This window comes from Microcaecilia unicolor, chromosome 1 (genome assembly GCF_901765095.1).
Source record: "Microcaecilia unicolor chromosome 1, aMicUni1.1, whole genome shotgun sequence".
NCBI lineage: Eukaryota > Metazoa > Chordata > Amphibia > Gymnophiona > Siphonopidae > Microcaecilia > Microcaecilia unicolor.
In genome coordinates this window covers 688431873-688451136 of record NC_044031.1, presented here as the reverse complement: position 1 = coordinate 688451136, position 19264 = coordinate 688431873, and the positions used below count along the sequence as shown (strand labels likewise).

At 47.5% G+C, this 19264-nt stretch overlaps 1 protein-coding gene across 2 annotated transcripts in view; it reads left to right on the top strand.

Moving 5' to 3' along the window:
• The window catches only part of LACTB (lactamase beta), a 97105-nt gene extending 78576 nt beyond the window's left edge, over positions 1 to 18529 (top strand). For both annotated transcript variants that reach the window (XM_030188281.1, XM_030188273.1), the window contains one exon: positions 16164 to 18529. In XM_030188281.1, coding sequence (XP_030044141.1) covers positions 16164 to 16695 — 532 coding nt within the window. In that variant the 3' untranslated portion in view covers positions 16696 to 18529. The remainder of the gene's footprint in view (positions 1 to 16163) is intronic.
• Positions 18530 to 19264: the final 735 nt, after the last annotated feature.

Below are 19264 nucleotides of genomic sequence, written 5' to 3'. Positions count from 1 at the left end.
GCTGTGGATGCAGGCACATAGGTTCGCCCTTTCACTGCCTTTCCCACACTACTGATCCTCCGGAGTGGAAAAAGTTGCCTCTTGCGCTGTTGCCTCCAACTTTCCTCACAGCATGAACAACAAAAAAAAAAAGTTGCTTTGCGCTGTAGCGCTGCGATCCAAGAAAAGAGGCTTTCCTTCAGTTTGTGCAGCAGATCGGAGCTCTGTCGACTCGATCTGGAGAGATAAGAGCATTTGGAAGCTCCTCCAGGGTGGGCCCGCGTTCGGGGCGATTTTGGCGCGAATCCGCTATTTTGAATTTCCCACAGTTTTCGGCGATGGCTGCGGAGGTTGTAAAGCGCTGTTCCCGTTGTGGCAAGCGCAGATCAGCAAATCGTGCTCTTCTGACGTGAGAGCCGGCCCGAGCATGGCGAGCGAGGTTTCTTCCCGCTCTGTGGAGCTGGCAGTGGGCACCATTTTGGAACAGCATGGCGCGAAGGCGCGATCCCCGCTGAGGCGGAGGGGTGTGAGCCTGGAGGAGGGGAGCCTTGAATGGAGGCTCATATGAGAGCCATTTCCCCCGGACTGGAACCAAGAGGCCAGGGTGAGCCATTCTCTCCTGAATTTGTTTTACTGCTGCATAAAGCATTTATGTTAAAAAAAGAGCTCTCCCGCAGGGGTCTCAATCGGCCCGGCTTCCTGTGTTCCCTCCAGTAGAGCCCGGCCTTGAATTACCGTCAGGTGCGTTTCCCCTGACAGATGGCTGCAGGACAAGCGCAGAAGGGTGGATTCCCCTTCAGAGAGTGGCGCACCCCAGTTCCCCCCCCCCCCCCCCCCCCCCCCCCAGTGGTCGGGATGTGAGGAGTCTGAGGGGTCTGGCAGGCCTTCGTGGTCTGGAGAGCCAGAGTAAGGTGCAGGATTGCCACTGGATCTGGATGATCCTTCCGCGGTGAGGCTTTTCCTCCGCGATGAGCTGCCAGCGCTGATTTCTAATGCACTGCAGGCCCTCTCTATTGAAGATCCTGAGAGTGCTGACCTCTCCTCTGCTAATCTGAGGATAACAAGTACTAAGAAGCCTGCTCGAGCCTTTCCTTTGCATGACTCCATCCAAGAGCTTATTTCAGCTCAATGGGCTGACCCCGAGGGGCCTTTGAAAGTTGCCAGAGCTATGGGGCAATTATACCCTCTAAGTCAGGAGAATTTGGCGCGCCTAGCAGGGTCTAAAGTGGATGCCCTAGTCACAGCTATGACAAAGAGAGCTACCTTCCCGGTTGAAGGAGGAGTTGCCCTGAAGGACATGCAGGACCGACGCCTTGAATCAGCTATAAAGCGGTCCTTTGAGATTTCAGGCCTATCCTTACGGGCGTCTGCATTCAGCTGTTACGCTGCCCGAGCCTGCCTTGTTTGGGAAAACATTTCCAGTTTCGGGCCTTGCCTTTTGGCCTCGCCACAGCTCCCCGAACCTTTTCAAAGGTAATGGTGGTAGTAGCTGCCTTTCTCAGGTGAGAGGGTATCCGGGTTCACCCGTACCTAGACGACTGGCTTATTAGAGCGGACTCTGCAGAAGAGAGTCATCATGTTTCATCCAGAGTGGTCTCAGTACTGCAATCTCTGGGCTGGGTCGTCAATATAGCCAAAAGTCACCTGACCCCCTCTCAATCTCTAGAATATTTGGGGGTCCGGTTCGACACAGCCTCGGGGTATGTATACCTACCCGAGCAAAGGTGGTGCAAGCTTCAGAACCAGGTCTGTCTGCTCCTGAGGATGCCTCGCCCGCGAGCTTGGGACATTGTCCAGCTGTTGGGGTCGATGACGGCCACCATGGAAGTGGTGCCATGGGCGAGAGCGCACCTGAGACCTCTGCAGTGTTCCCTGCTTCAACGATGGTCTCCAGTATCCCAGGATTATCAATGCAGACTCACGTGGCTCCCTGCGGCCCGACTCAGTATAGAGTGGTGGCTCTCAGACAGCATGCTGCGGCGAGGAATGCTGCTAGCGCTCCCCGATTGGTGCCTGGTGGTAACGGATGCCAGCCTGAAGGACTGGGGTGCACATTGCCAGGGAAGGCATGCCCAGGGTCTCTGGACACCCGAGGAGTCGGCGTGGTCCATCAATCGCTTGGAGTTGAAAGCGATATTTCAGGCTCTTCTGGCCTTTCAATTGACCCTGGAAGGATTGGCTGTCACAGTTCTATCGGACAACACAAAAGCAGTGGCCTACATAAATCGACAAGGCGGCACACAGTGTCAAGCACTGGCCGCAGAGGCCGCCCAGATATGCCACTGGGCCGAGCTACATCTGCAGTTTCTGTCAAGAGCTCACATTGCAGGTCAGAGCAACGTGCAAGCAGGAATCAAATTGACCCAGTGGAGTGGGAACTTGCAGACGAAGTACTCCTGCAGATCTGTGCCAAATGGGGGACGCCCGTAGCGGATCTTATGGCCTCAAGTGCAAATGCCAAGTCCCGTGCTTTTACAGCAGACAGAGAGATCCTCGCTCGGCGGGGTTGGATGCCCTGGCTCAACCCTGGCCTCAGGGCCTCCTGTATGTGTTCCCTCCGTGGCCCTTGATAGGGCAAGTTCTCTTGCAGATTTGGCTACATCAAGGAGAGGTGGTTCTCATTGCCCTAGATTGGCCCAGGAGGCCGTGGTATGCAGACCTCCGGCGGATGCTGGTGGAGGCTCCCTGGCCGTTACCTCTGGTACCAAATCTGTTGTCACAGGGACCGGTAACCATGGAGGACGCCTGCTGCTTTGGTCTTACGGCATAGCTATTGAGAGGGCGCAATTGAGAGACAAGGGCTATTCCAGTAAAGTCATTTCCATTCTCCTACAGGCCCGCAAGCGTTCCACTTCCGTGGCTTATGCCAGGATTTGGCGCCAGTTTGAGGCTTGGTGTGCTTCTAAAACGATCACATCCATGCGGGCTTCTGTCTCACCGATACTTGACTTTTTGCAGGATAGTTTACAAAAAGGCTTGGCCTATAATTCCCTGCGTGTTCAAGTGGCAGCCTTAGCATGTTTTCGAGGGAAGGTCGCTGGCCTCTCTCTGGCTGCTTGCCCGGATGTGGCATGGTTTCTCAGAGGGGTGCTTCGGCTCCGTCCTCCCGTGCGGGCTCCCTGGCCGGCCTGGAACCTGGGGTTAGTTTTAAAGGTCCTTCAGTGTTCACCCTTCGAGCCGCTTAGGTGAGCTTCGGAGAAGGATGTGACCTTAAAAACGGTCTTTTTGGTGGCCATTACAGGGTATCTGAACTCCAGGCACTGTCCTGTTGAGACCCATTTCTGCAATTGTCAGAGTCCGGAGTTATGGTACGTATGGTGCCTTCCTTCATGCCTAAGGTGGTTTCAGCGTTTCACCTAAACCAGCCTATTTTCCTGCCTTCCTTTTCTAAAGAGGAATTTCCAGAATCATTTGGGCAGTTGCACCTTCTGGATGTGTGAAGGGCTCTGTTGCAATATCTGCGCATGTCAAATGCCTTCAGGACCTCTGACCATCTTTTTGTTCTATTGTCAGGTCCGCGCAGAGGGTCTCCAGCGTCTAAGGCCACTATAGCCCATTGGCTCAAAGAAGCTATTTTTTCAGCATATTTGCTGTCTGGCCGGCCTCCGCCTGAAGCCTTTAAGGCACATTCCACAAGAGCGATTTCCTCTTCCTGGGCTGAAACTGGAGCACTCTCTCTTCAAGAGATATGCAGTGCAGCGACATGGGCTTCTAAGCTCTCTTTTGCCCGACATTACAGGCTGGATGTGGCTGCCAGGAGAGATGTGCATTTTGGAGCACAAGTGCTGCCGCGTGGTGTGGCTTGTTCCCACCCTATCTAGGGATTGCTTTGGATTCATCTGCTTGATGACAAGGAAGGGAAAATTAGGTTCTTACCTTGGTAATTTTCTTTCCTTTAGTCATAGCAGATGAATCCATGAGCCCTCCCTCAGTAGTTCATTATATTAATTTTATGTTCAGCTTTTCCTGGAGATATGTTTCTTCATTGGAAGAAGTTGGAAAACAGTCTTCTGGATTTCTGTTCTGTTACAGGAGGTTGAGTTCATCCCTCCTTTGAATTGTTGCTCCTGTTCTGGGGCATTCATCCACTGTAAGGAAAGTTCGTTATTATGCTTTGCGGTATCACTGCTTTGGAAGCTTCAAATACTGAAGAGGCAGGTGGAGCTAGCTGGCCATGAGGCACTATGGTTTTTCAGTGCTCTCTATCTCCCCCTGTTGGTTGATGGACACAACCCACTCGTAATGGATTCATCTGCTATGACTAAAGGAAAGAAAATTACCAAGGTAAGAACCTAATTTTCCCATCTGGTGATCAAGAAGCATAATGATGCTATGGATTCTCTCTCCCGCTGGGCGTCTTCTGCTACAACCTCTTCAACTAGGAGGTTTTTTTGGGGGGAAGAGGATTGCTCCCTATTCCTATGCTAGGCGTAGGTACACTCCGGCTTCCCGTCAGCCTACTCAGGCTCAGCCCCAGCGTGCTCGTTTTTGTCAACAGTGTGTGCCTAAGGCCCGTGCTACTCCCCAGCAAAAGCAAGGGACGAGCTTTTGACTGGCTCCAATTAAGCATAACTGCAGTAAAACTGTCCTTACCGGACGACTTGCCGGTTGGAGGGAGGTTAATGTTTTTTCACCAAAGGTGGCCTCTCATAACCTCCGATCGGTGGGTTCTTCAAATAGTCCGGTTAGGATACACCCTCAATCTGGAATTCAAACCTCCAAATTGCCCACTGGGAGTTCATTCTTACAGCTCCCAGCACAAGTAGGTACTTGCAGAGGAACTCTCCGCCCTTGTAAAGGCCCATGCGGTCGAACCTGTTCCACCAGAGGAAGAAGGGCTGGGATTCTATTCCAAGTACTTCCTTGTACAAAAGAAAACAGGGGGGATGCATCCCATCCTAGGCCTAAGGGCCCTGAACAAATTCCTAGTTCAAAAAAAGTTCAGGATGGTTTCCCTGGGCACCCTTCTCCCCATGATCCAGGAAAACGATTGGCTATGCTTTCTGGACTTAAAGGATGCATATACTCACACCCAATATTTCCAGCCTACCGGAAGTATCTACGATTTTCACTAAAAACACATCACTACTAGTACCGTGTGCTCGCATCAGCTCCCAGGGTATCACCAAATGTCTAGCGGTAGTTGTAGCATCGCTACGCAGAGCTGGGAGTCCATGTGTTTCCCAATCTCGACTATTGCGAGGCCTATTCGAGTGCTAGAGATACTGAGATTCGTTTTAAACTACCCCACCTTCGCCCTACCCAACAGTTGGGGTTCATAGGAGCCCTGCTTGACACACAGACAGTTTGAGCGTACCTTCCGGGGCTAAGAGCGGACGCTCTCATCGCTCTGGTGTCTCAGGTTCGAGCCTCTCAGCAGGTCACGGCTTGACAGACGTTGAGGCTGTTGGGCCACATGGAGGGACATTTTCGAAAGAAACGTCCAAGTTGCGATTTGGACATCTTTGCAAAACGTTGACATCCAGGGGTGGGGAAACCCGTATTTTTGGAAAAAGATGGACATCCATCTTTCGTTTCGAAAATACCGTCAGAGACGTCCAAATCCTTAAATTTGGACATCCTTGGATTTGGGCGTTTCTGACTTTCGGCGATTTTCGAAACCAAAGACGTCCATGTGGGAGGAGCCAACATTTGTAGTTCACTGGTCTCCCTGACATGCCAGGACACCAACCGGGCACCCTAGGGGGTACTGCAGTGGACTTCATAAAATTCTCCCAGGAACATAGCTCCCTTACCTTGTGTGCTGAGCCCCCCAAGACCCACGACTGTACACCACTACCATAGCCCTTACGGGTGAAGGAGGGCACCTGTGTATGGGTACAGTGGGTTTGTGGTGGGTTTTGGAGAGCTCGCTGTTTCCTCCACAAATGTAACAGGTATGGGCCTGGGTCCGTCTGTCTGAAGTGCACTGCAGTACCCACTAAAACTGCTCCAGGGACTTTCATGCACTGTCATGGACCTGAGTATGACATCTGAGGCTGACATAGAGGCTGGCACGACATATTTTAAGGATGTTTTTTGAGGGTGGGAGGGGGTTAGTGACCACTGGGGGAGTAAGGGGAGGTCATTTCCAATTCTCTCCGGTGGTCATCTGGTCATTTCTGGCACCTTTTTGTGCTTTATTCGTTAAAAAAAAACACGTCCGGGTGAAAACGTCCAAGTGTTCATCAGGGGCGTCCTTGTTTTTTTCGATTATGGGTCAAAGATGTCCAAGTGTTAGGCATGCCAAAGTCCCGCCTTCGCTATGCCTCCAACATGCCCCCTTGAACTTTGGACGTCCTTGCGACAAACTGCAGTTGGAGACGTCCAAAATCGGGTTTCCATTATGCCGATTTGGACGTCCTCTTTCGAAAATGAGCCCAGTGGCTTCCACAGTTTACATGACTCTCATGAAATGCCTCCACATAAGATCTACCTAATGGACCCTAGCTTCTCAGTGGTATCAAGCCACGAGGAGCCACGAGGAGTCATGTGTGTCCCCAGAACTTGTTCGCTCACTTCACTGGTGGACCATTTGATCCAATTTGACTCTGGGACTTCCATTCCAAATGCCTCAGCTGCAAAGTGTTCTGACGACGGATGCATCCCTCCTGGTTTGGGGAGCACATGAGAATGGGCTCCACACTCAAGGTATTTGGTCCTCCCAGGAAACAAATCTTCAGATCAATCTCCTGGAGCTTTGGGTGATCTGGAACACTCTACAGGCTTTCAGAGATTGGCTGTCTCATCAAATTGTGCTCATTCAAACAGACAACCAGATTGCTATGTACTACACCAACAAGCAGGGGGGCACCAGATCACGCCCTCCGTGTCAGGAGGCTATCCGGATGTGGCATCAGGCTCACCATCATAGCATGTACCTATGAGCCACTTACCTGGCAGGCAAAAACAGCCTGGCCGACAAATTGAACAGGGTTATGCAACTGCACAAGTGATCTCTCAGCATGACTGTTGTCCGCAAGATTTTCCAATCGTGGGGCACCCCCTAGGTGGATCTCTTTGCCACTCAAATCAATCACAAAGTCCCTCAGTTCTGTTTCAGGCTTCAGGCCTATAGCAGACTAGCATCAGATGCCTTCCTTCTCCTTTGGGGGACAGGTCTGCTGTATACATATCCTCCTTGTGGGGAAGACTTTGCTGAAACTCAAGCAAGACCAAGGAACCATGATTCTGATCGCACCGTACTGGCCTCGGCTGATCTGGTTACCTCTTCTTCTGGAGTTATCCTCCAAAGAACTATGGAGATTGGAGTGTTTTCTGATCCTCCTAACTCAGAACAAGGGATCCCTTCTACATCCCAAACTTCAATCTCTGGCTCTCACAGCCTGGATGTTGAGAGCATAGAATTTGCTTCCTTGGGTCTTTTGAAGGGTGTCTCTCGGGTCTTGCTGGCTTCCAGGAAAGATTCCATTAAAAGGTGTTATTCTTTCAAATGGAGGAGGTTTGCCGTCTGGTGTGAGAGGAAGGCCCTAGATCCCCTTGCTTGCCCTACATAGTCCCTGCTTGAATACCTTCTACACTTATTTGAGTCTGGTCTTAAGACCAACTCTGTAAGGGTTCACCTCAGTGCAATTAATGCTTATCATTATCTTGTAGAAGGTAAGCCCATCTCTGGACAGCCTCTAGTTTGATTTATGAGAGGTTTACTTTTGTCAGAGCCCCCTGTCAAACCTCCACCTGTGTCATGGGACCTCAATGTCATTATCACCCAGCTGATGAAAACTCCTTTCAAGCCACTGGAATCCTTCCATGTGAAGTACTTGACCTGGAAGGTCATTTTCTTGGTGGCTGTTACTTCAGCTCATAGAGTCAGTGAGCTTCAGGCCTTAGTAGTGGATGCACTTTATACCTATACCAAGTTCCATCACAACAGAGTAGTCCTCTGCACTAGGTGTCGGAGTTCCATCTGAACCAGTCGATTGTCTTGCCAACATTCTTTCCCCAACCTTGTGCCCATCTTGACAAGAGCGTCTTGCACACTTTGGAATGCAAGAGAGCATTGTCCTATTACATGGAGAGGACCAGGCTCCATGGAGAGTCCGCCCAGCTTTTTGTTTCTTTTCATCCCAACAGGATAGGGGTCATCATTGGGAAAAGCACCATCTCTAATTGGCTGGCAGATTTCATTTCCTTCACTTATGCCCAGGCTGGGCTGACCCATGTCACGGCTCATAATGTCAGAGCCATGGCTCCATCGGAAGTCCACATGTGGTCAGCCTCCATTAAAGACATTTGCAAGGCTGCGACTTGGTCTTCAGTCCACACATTCACATCTCATTACTGCTTGGAGCAGGATACCCGACGCAACAGTCGGTTCAGGCAGACAGTGTTGCCAAATCTGTTTGGGGTCTAGAATCCAACCCCAACCCCCTAGGCCCATTTTATTCTGTTCCAGGCTGCACTCTAACTCAGTTTTGTATATAGTTTCAGATTAATCTGAGTTATGTCCTTGCCATTGCGAGGCCCAGTTGACCAGTGTTTGCTGTTTTTAGTGAGCCTGGATGCTAGGGATTCCCCACTTGTGAAAATAAATAGGCCTGCTTGTCCTCTGAGAAAGCGAAGATATTTACCTGTAGCAAGTATTCTCTGAGGACAGGAGGCCTTATATTCTCACAATCCCTCCCACCTCCCCTTGCTGGTGTCTCCTTTCTTATTTTTACTTTTTTGCTTCTAGTATATAACTGAGGAGACTCTGCTCTCGTGACCGGCGGGAAGGCACTCATGCATGTGCAGTGGAGCGTGTCTCCACAAGCTCTACTTATTCTAGTCATAAGTCCTGCCTGCCTGTTTAACCCATCAACCAACCTGCCTGCTTGCTTGCTAGCTTGTCTGCCATTGACTTACTTGCCTGCCTGCTAACTTGTCAGCCATTGACTTACCTGCTCTCCAGCCCTCAATCCCTTCAATTCCAAACCTCCAATCCAGCTCTTTCTCTCTGTTTCACACCTCAGTCACTACATACACACCTGCTACACCTCAATCACTATTTATGGCCCCTGTCCACATTCTCTTCCTTGCCCTGTCCCTTCCTAATCTTTTTTCCCCTCCCCCCACCGCTGTCTACCGCTGGAATTCATTGCCCACCCATGTCCCCTCCCGTCTTGCTCGCTACGGCAATACCCTATTCACCCCATCCCTCACCACCTCACCATTTCTCTTGTCCCCCTCCTCCTTCCTAGCTCTCAACCTTCAACACTTCCTTCCTGCCATTAACCCATCACCGTTCTTACTAAGTGCATCCCGTCTTCGTCGCCCGACCTTCCCCACCCTCCTTCGCACTCTCTTACTCCTCCTCTTGCTATCTGTGGGAGACATTAATCCTAATCCAGGCCCCCCTTACCTGGCCTCCTATCCATGCAAACGATTCTGTGAGGTCTCCAATCTCGTCTCTATTCCCCTCCTTCCCCCCTCTTCTCTCCCCTTCTCATGTGCCCTGTGGAATGCCCACTCAGTCTGCAACAAACTGCCCCTCACCCATGATCTCTTCATCTCTCGCTCCCTTCAACTGCTCGCCCTAACCGAAACCTGGCTCTCCCCTGACGACTCTGCCTCAGTCGTGGCCCTTTGCCATGGAGGCTATCTCTTCTCCCACACTCCCCGCACAGTTGGCCGCGGTGGAGGCGTCGGGCTACTACTCTCGCCCTCCTGTAGTTTCCAACCCCTCCTCCTATCGCAGTCTCACTGCTTCTCATCCTTTGAAGCACACTCCATCCGGCTATTCCACCCATTGCCACTCAGAGTGGCAGTCATTTACCGCCCCCCTAATAAATCCCTCTCCTCCTTCCTCACCGACTTTGATGCCTGGCTTTCCGCTTTTCTTGAACCCTCATCTCCGTCCCTCATTCTCGGAGACTTTAACATACACGTTGATGACCTATCCGACCCTCACGCTTCCCAGTTCCTCACTCTAATATCCTCCTTCAACCTCCAACTATGCTCCACCACCCCTACTCACCGAGACGGCCATTGTCTTGACCTCGTCCTCTCCTCTTCCGGCTCTCCCTCCAACTTCAACGCTTCAGCTGTTCCTCTCTCCGATCATCATCTGATCACCTTCTTCACCCCCCCCCCCCCCTCAGCCCCGTCCAACTATTACCACGACCTCCAGGAATCTGCAGGCTATCGACCCTCCCACCTTATCCTCTAGTATTTCTAATCTCCTCCCCTCCATCATGTCCTCCGAGTCTGTCGACAAGGCCGTCTCTGCTTACAATACCACTCTCTCCTCTGCTCTGGACACCCTCGCACCATCCACCTCCCGTCCCACAAAGCGAACTATTCCTCAGCCTTGGCTGACCCCTTGCATCCGCTACCTTCGTTCCTGCACCCGATCTGCCGAACGCCTCTGGAGGAAATCTCGCACCCATTCAGATTTCCTTCACTACAAATTCATGCTATCCTCCTTCCACTCCTCCCTATTCCTTGCCAAACAGGACTATTACACCCAATTGACCAACTCTCTCAGCTCCAACCCCCGTCGTCTGTTCGCCACCCTTAACTCCCTCCTCAAAGTGCCCCCGCTCCTCCCCCCCCCCCCCCCCCGCTCTCTCCTCAATCACTGGATTACTTCCGCGACAAGGTGCAAAAGATCAACCTTGAGTTCACTAGCAAGCCATCTCCGCCTCTTCACCCTTCAACCCTCTCCCTCAACCAGCCATCCCAGACCTCTTTCTCCTCTTTTCGTGACATCACCGAGGAGGAAACCGCTCGCCTTCTTTCCTCCTCAAAATGCACCACCTGTTCCTCTGATCCCATCCCCACCAACTTACTTACCACCATCTCTCATACTGTCACCCCCTCCATCTGTCATATCCTCAACCTCTCTCTCTCTCCACGGCAACTGTCCCTGACACCTTCAAGCACACCGTAGTCACACCCCTCCTCAAAAAACCATCACTTGACCCTACCTGTCCCTCCAACTATTGCCCCATCTCCCTCCTACCCTTCCTCTCCAAAATACTTGAGCGTGCCGTTCACAGCCGCAGCATTGATTTTCTCTCCTCTCATGTCATCCTCGATCCACTTCAATCCGGTTTTCGCCTCCTTCACGCGACAGAAACAGCACTCTCTAAAGTCTGTAATGACCTATTCCTTGCCAAATCCAGAAGCCACTACTCCATCCTCATCCTCCTCGATCTATCCGCTGCTTTTGACACTGTCAATCATGATTTACTCCTTGCCACACTGTCCTCAATTGGGTTCCGAGGCTCTGTCCTCTCCTGGTTCTCCTCCTATCTCTCCCACCGCACCTTCAGAGTTCACTCTCATGGATCTTCCTCCACCCCCATTCCGCTATCTGTTGGTGTTCCCCAGGGATCTGTCCTTGGACCCCTTCTCTTCTCAATCTATACCTCTTCCCTGGGCTCCCTGATCTCATCTCATGGCTTCCAGTATCACCTCTATGCTGATGACACCCAGCTGTATCTCTCCACACCAAACATCACCGCGGAGACCCAGGCAAAGATATCGGCCTGCCTATCCGACAGTGCTGCCTGGATGTCCAACCGCCACCTGAAACTGAACATGTCCAAGACCGAGCTCATCGTCTTTCCACCAAAATCCACTTCTCCTCTTCCTCCACTTTCCATCTCAGTTGATAACACCCTCATCCTCCCCGTCTCATCTGCCCGCAACCTCGGAGTCATCTTCGACTCCTCCCTCTCCTTTTCCACGCATATCCAGCAGATAGCCAAGACCTGTCGTTTCTTCCTCTTCAACATCAGCAAAATTCGCCCTTTCCTCTCTGAACACACCACCCGAACCCTCGTCCACGCTCTCATTACCTCGCGCCTTGACTACTGCAACCTACTCCTCACCGGCCTCCCACTTAGCCATCTATCCCCCCTTCAATCTGTCCAGAACTCTGCTGCACATCTTATATTCCGCCAGAACCGATCTACTCATATCACCCCTCTCCTCAGGTCACTTCACTGGCTTCCAATCAGATACCGCATACAGTTCAAGCTTCTCCTCCTTACCTACAAATGCACTCAGTCTGCTGCACCTCACTACCTCTCTACCCTCATCTCCCCTTACGTTCCAGCCCGAAACCTCCGTTCACAGGACAAGTCCCTCCTCTTGGTACCCTTCTCCACCACCGCCAACTCCAGGCTTCGCTCATTCTGCCTCGCCTCACCCTGTGCCTGGAACAACCTTCCTGAGTCCTTACGCCAAGCCCCCTCCCTGCCCATCTTCAAGTCTTTGCTCAAAGCCGACCTCTTCAATGCTGCCTTCGGCACCTAACTCTCACCTCTCAGGAAATCCAGACTGCCCCAATTTGAATACCCGTATCGGACTGACTGTCTTTAGATTGTAAGCTCTTTGAGCAGGGACTGTCCTTTATGTTAAATTGTACAGCGCTGCGTAACCCTAGTAGCGCTTTAGAAGTGTTAAATAGTAGTAGTAGTAGTAGTAGGTGACACGGGTCGTTGTCACCCACTTGTGAGAATATAAGGCCTGCTGTCCTTGGAGAATACCTGCTACAAGTAAGTATTTTCGCTTTACTATAATTTGGCTCTTTCTGTCTCTGCAGTATTATGAAAATGATTTTTTATTGTAAGCCAGGAACACTCCTTAAAAAGTTCTTTGTACTGTGCATGGAAAGGGAAATGGGACTTGATATACTGCCTGAAGTTTTTGCAACTACATTCAAAGCGGTTTACATATATTCAGGTACTTATTTTGTACCAGGGGCAATGGAGGGTTAAGTGACAAGGAGCTGCAGTGGGAATCAATCTCAGTTCCCCAGGATCAAAGTCCACTGCACTAACCACTAGGCTACTCCTCAATCAGACAGTCAGAAGAGCGGATGAATTTTGGAGCCCAGCCAAAATAAAGGCAGCAATAGTGAAAGATTAACCATAGCAAGAAAGTTATTTTGCTGCCTGTACACAAAGTGCTGTAGAGGGTGGTGAGAGTCTGATGATTTTACTGTTCTGCTTTTTGAATGCCATCGTTTAGTGAAGCTTGGCCAAGCCTGCATATTTCCTCTATGAAACCAGTCATGCAGTTCTTGTACCGAAAGAAGTTCGGGCTGGAAATTTGATGATATGTGGTAGTGAAAGATTTTTGGTTCTCCTTTAGGTTAAGCACCATTTTCTTTGCTAACTGCTTAGAAGCATGTTGTGCATTTGGTTTTTGTTAGGATAGTGTTCTTTGATTGTGCTTTTGTTTTTCTCTGGAGTGAAAATAGCCCAGGGGGGAAAAATGTAAAGTGAAATTGATTGAAGACTTGCCTACTGGAAACTATTTTGTTTCTTTAAATAACAAAAAATATTCATGGGGCCAGCCAGGAGGCTCAGTTGCAAGCCATAGTCCTGTGGACAACCAGGTAGCATTGCAGCCCTGAGGAATGGGGAGGAAGGCTTGTCCATCCCTGAATAGTGACACCTAATTAGACATAGGTCTCCCCCGTGGATCCAGCACCTTTCTCCCTTCTCATCCTTTTGCCCGTGGGTCTGGCATCTCCTACCCCGCTGCTTGTAGCTTAAACTTTCCTGTGGCCCGGCAGCGATTCACACAGGCCAGCTCTGGGGCCTTCCTGCTGCTGCATCCCGATCTCTTTAATTTGGGAAAGAAGGAAATGTCTGACCTGCGGTCAGGAGAACGGGAAGGGAACATAGGACACCAAATCATGGGTGGCTGGTTGAAAGTGGGCAAATTTTCCATTAATTTTTTTTTCCATCAGGAGCAAGGCTTTTTGCCATTCCCATGGGGCAGTAAAAAGTGTTGTTTCCACATCTGCGGTAATTCAAGCAGTGTTACCATTACCATGGTTTACCATGATAAATCCATGGTAACAGTAACATTCTCTACTCTAAAGGGGCTTGACAGAGTTCTTTGGATGTGTTGGGAGTTCAGCCTTTGGTTTAACCAATGCTGTAACACTGCTGCCCTCTTCTGTATATTTTCATTTGAAAATGATTTTCTTATAAACGAACAGTGCTGTACTCTGGTGGTCTTCACACATAGGTTAGTATAGCTGGCCTTTGAGTGCTACTTTGCACTGTACAAACATGATTTTTCCTTATCTATGTAAGTAATTATCCTGCTGGGGCACAGGGGAACGTGAAGGAATTAAAGGGATGTATGTTTGTAAGTGAAGAAATTTGGCATTGATAGGAAAGATATATGAATCCCTCTTCTCCCCTGTCCCTTTTTTCCTTTGTGCTGTTCCTCCCATTCCTGATCCCCTCATCTATCCTCTGTCCTTCCTCCCTAAAATCCTCTTTGTAGGTACCTGCTGTAACAATTAGGCTATTCTTCCACTCTACCAAGCTCTGTTGGAGATTTGTCTGTGACTATATCATGATTTTATAGGCTCCCGCACTGACTAGGTCCAATCCATTACGCTGACTGAATAATACAATTAATTAATTAATTTACTTACAGTTTTTGATATACTATCCTTCTAGTCTAGCAGACCAATCAAAACAGTTTACAGTCGTTCAGATCCAAAAATTGAACTAACAATCCATCTACTAAGATTTAACAATAAAAAAATAGCATTCTCCCTAGCGAAAAATGACAAATAATGCAGATGAAACCAACAGTCACAAATAATTGAGTCATGTTTTAGTCATTATACCCTGGAGAGCTAAGAATTCATAAAAGCTAGGGAAAAGATTTATGCCACGAGTTCATGTGGCACTAAAAGAATATCTATACATTAGGTACTAGTCCTTTCTACTTCATGATACCCCTACAGAGGCAGATATCTTGCGATCACTGCTGTGATAACTTGGCAGACTGATAGTGCTCCTGTACAATGCTTAAGATCATTAGTTTGATTATTCCTAATATTTGTAAACATATAGTGGTATTCGCTTAATCATCAGAAAGATAGCTCAGTGCGTGTCAGATTGAAAAGGCTGGGGCCTCCTGTTTTAAATGATGGGTATAAGCATGGAGGCAGATCAAGGCACAAAGTCATTTTACCTATAGATCTGATCCTTCTCAGCTGATGTCCTGGAGGGCATGTTGCTATCTTGGGTTTCCTTTCTGGATCAGTTTGTGGTCTGATGCAGTGACCTGGTTTAGGTTCTGCTTTAATAGGTGTCCTCCTATAAACCAGAATGGGAGAAAAGCTGTAGAATACCAGGCCCTTCGTTCACTGCCTGGTTGTCCCTCTACCATTGTTGAAAAGTCTGCCCAGAGTTTGTACTTATATTGATGAATCTCAGTGATAATTTATACTTTTTTAATATAGTGATAATTTATACTTTTTTTTTAATATTAAAGGAAATTTTATAAAATGGGGGGGGGGGGGGGGTCAGCCCTGTAGACAGCCTATTTGACTTCTGTACAAATACACACACAGTGTTACAGAACTGCAACACTTGTTGGACATGAGAGTTGTAAGTAATTTGCATCTCTGCTCTCTGTGGGATGACATATCTGAATGAGCAAGTACAACAGTCAATCACAGCCATTTTCTTCTATATGCGGAAGCAAGTATATAGATGCAAACCTCTTCCCTGATGAAGAATTTCGAAACCTGGCCATGTTGGCAGAGGTTTGAATTGGGAGAAAAATCACTGCTTACAGCCGCTCAAAGCTAAGTGATACCATTACAATTGGTGTTAAATTTGTAACAGATTTTTTGGAAGATGTTGACACACAAAGAGAACTTTATGAAGAAGTAAATTATAAATTGTTGAAAAAAATAGATCATTATAGGAAAAAATTATACGGGTGGATCATTGATGATGTGAACAGCACCATTAATATATTGGAACAAAGTTCCCGGATGGTGGAGGTTGTCAAAAATTCTGAAGATCCCCATTTATCAAATAAGGCTCAGTAATGAATGAATACTTTAGGTAGAAACGCAGTAGCATTGACTATCTATGAAATTAATATGAGAGAGTGTTTGAGATAATATTACAACAGTCAATCACAGCATCCAAGATCATAGATGGTTCTAGTGAGTTCTCAGACTCCTGTTGTGCATAGTTTGGTTTGAGTGGTTGGAACCTAACAATTGTAATACCTGGTGGCAGCTAACCATTTGCAAATCCTATTTCTTAAAATGGATGTTGAAGTACTGTGCTTGCAGTTTTAACTTGTGCTGCAAAAAATCAGAAGTGGAGTTGTGTTTTTTTTAAATGCGTTTTTAAGGATAGTTCTCATCAGGTTTTTTCTTCTGCCTTCTTTGATTTCAGGTTTTATGTTTACAATAAAAAAGGCCACCTGGCAAATGTACCATATGTGGATAACTCCTACAAGTTGGCTGGTGGAGGCTTCCTGTCTACAGTGAGCGACCTGCTTATCTTTGGAAATGCCTTACTATACAGTTACCAATTGCAGCAGTTTTCAAACTCAAACGGCAAGCTCTTACCAGGTTACCTCAAGCCAGAAACGACAACGATGATGTGGCTTCCAGTTCCAAATACTGAAATGTCATCGAACAAAGATGGCAAGTATGGGATGGGATGGGGCATTGTGGAAAAGAAGCAGGAATATGGTCAGTGCAGACTTCAACAACATTATGTGTCCCATTCTGGGGCTGCAGTGGGTGCAAGCAGTGTCTTACTTATTCTTCCTGAGGACTTGGAATCTGTGGATACGAGTAGTGGAGTTGTCTTTCCACCAAGGGGTGTGGTGGTTTCTATCATTTGCAATATGCAGTCTACTAGCCTCAACAGCACTGCCCGAAACATTGCTCTGGAGTTTGCGAAGGACAAAGCGATGTGACCTGTTGTCCAGGCGTGGAAGGGAGTGACAGCAGCAGCTACATGCAATGTAGCCTTTTTAGGAAGATAATCCTGTAAGAATGGCAAGATCCTTTTGCCAGCATTTATCATTTGGGTTTTGCCAGCAGTACCTTGTTTTGATGTATCTAGTGCTTTTAGACTCAGGGAATGCAGACTCATGTTTATAAACATGTAATGCACACACCTTTTTAAAGGGATTTTACCTGGGATGTAGAACTAATGTTGTGAAGAGTCCCAACAACCGCTGTTCCTTCAATCTGCAAGTAATAGTTTCCCCTTAGCTGAGGATGAATTGTATGTGCATTCATATAATGAAACACAAAGGTAAATTAACTCAGCAAGTACTCGTGTCAAACATGGTGCAAAACCATGTATCTGAAAAATAGAATGTGAGAGAATTTTTCTATATGTTCAGTATTTTGTCTTTTGCTGGGGCTGTCATTTGAAAAGCTGAATTAAGTGTAAATAATGGCCTTCCCTGCAAGAGGTGGGTTCTGGTCAAAGCATATGGTGGAAATAAAGCTGATTCTGGATCAGCTACATGTAACCTTTGGCCCAAATCCCAGGAACTGAACTCCTAGACCACCTTCTCTTAACGTTTAAAGCTATGAGCTCTATTAAACCTGAGCCAGTTTTAAAGTTCTGCATTATGCAGATACCACACAGGAGAAACTCTGAGGAGACACACTTGGAGGCATTTTATTTTATATTGAATAGATTTTATTGTACTTATAAACAAGATTCATCTAAGCAGATATCAATGCAAAATGAATTTTTATCAAATATTTTTATATTGCTGATGCTACTAAGTTTCATTTCTGTAGCACCATTTGGACTACACAGTACTTTACAGTTTTACATATAAAAACTTTACAGATTAAGGGCCCCTTTTACCAAACTGTGGTAAAACGTGGCCTTAGTGCATCCTTAGGTCATTCCCACTCGCTAAGACCAGTTTTACCACTGGGGGAAAAACGACCAATTTTTTAAATTTTCCCATTAGTGCATGAGCCCCTACTGCCACCAGTTTCATAGGCAGTAGGGACTCATGCACTAAATCTGTGCTAATTTGTTAGCATGCAGCAATGCCCACCTGCTAATCAATTAGTGCAGAGCATGCCCACTCTGCCCCCAGCCCCACCCCTAGCGCTAAAAAAATTAGTTTTCTTTATTAGCGTAGGGGTAGTGCACACACATCCCAAATTATCGTGGGATGCCTTGGCGCACTCTGCCGTAAGCCATTTCTCTTGATGGTTAAGCACAAGGAGAGTGTGGTCTAATAATTATTTAACAGCAGGCGTTTGGGTTTTGTTTTTAGCAATATGAGGAAACTGCACAGTAGCAAACTGTATTAACATCCTTTTGTACACTGGTTTTTATCAAATTTTCAACAGCAAACAGTACTTGGCTTCTCCAAACCCCCTCCCTCACAACAGGCAATACTGCTCAGAAACTGAGTATAAAAAAGTAATGTCCTTCAAACTGCTGCACAAAAGATTCATTGAATCAATATTCTGTGAGACAGAAATAGATAACTTCTTTTCAAAATTTATTTTGGATACTGACCTTGCAAGCACAAGAGTAAAGCTTTCTTGAGGTTTTCTCCATGGATTTGTATAGGACAAAGATTGGTGGTAGGATATTTTGGTTTCGAAAGCCTAGTAACCTCTGAAGAAATTATTTTTTTTTCTGTCAAAAATGGTTATTATACTGTCCAAGGAACCCTTTTTTTTAAGTATGCACAGATTGGTATGCTCAGGTATGGACATAGAATTATACTGCCGTTCTGGAATAAAGCGCTTTATAGCAAAGAACTTGATTCTTCTTACATTAGAAGTAAGCATTCACATTCATGTAACCAGTGAATTGGTTTAATGGTAACATCCTGCATCTATTTAACTTTGCTAGTAATGTTTTCTTTACCTCTCAAGGTACAACCTTTGTTGCCCTTGCCATTTTGAGTCTGGCAAAACAATATGCAAAGAGGAAATGTAGTGAATCTCCTACATGGAGTGCTTGTCATAGCGTAAAGCAATGGTCTTCTTTAATTTTTAAGCTGGGCCACTTTGGGTTTTAATGAGCTGAAGAAGAGCCATCAAATATATTCCCATGTGGGGTCACAACACTGCTGACCAGTGTGTGTCAGTGGAATTTACTCAACCAGCCCATCCTCAAACTTCATTTGGGGGGGGCTAGTTGAGCATGTGGCTCTTCCCCCACCCCCCTAATCCACTTTCCCCTTTCTGTCCTGAACACTAGAAAAACAGTGGGGGCCGCCATTGGCCCACAGGCCTTGCCATTGGAGTTGTGTTCTTTCAGGGGGTAAAAGTACAACCAGGTGGGGTCGCCATGAGATGCAATAGTATTAATTCCTAGTTATACAAATGTATCATTTTAGATCAATAATAGTACCTTCAGATTATGTAACTCACATTTACTTGTTTATCCTTGTCTTGAATGTACTTTAGACCTGCTTACTAATAACAGTTCTAGATGAGCTGGACCTTTGAGTTAGTCATGCAGATTGGAAGTAGTTTTTCTGCAAGCCA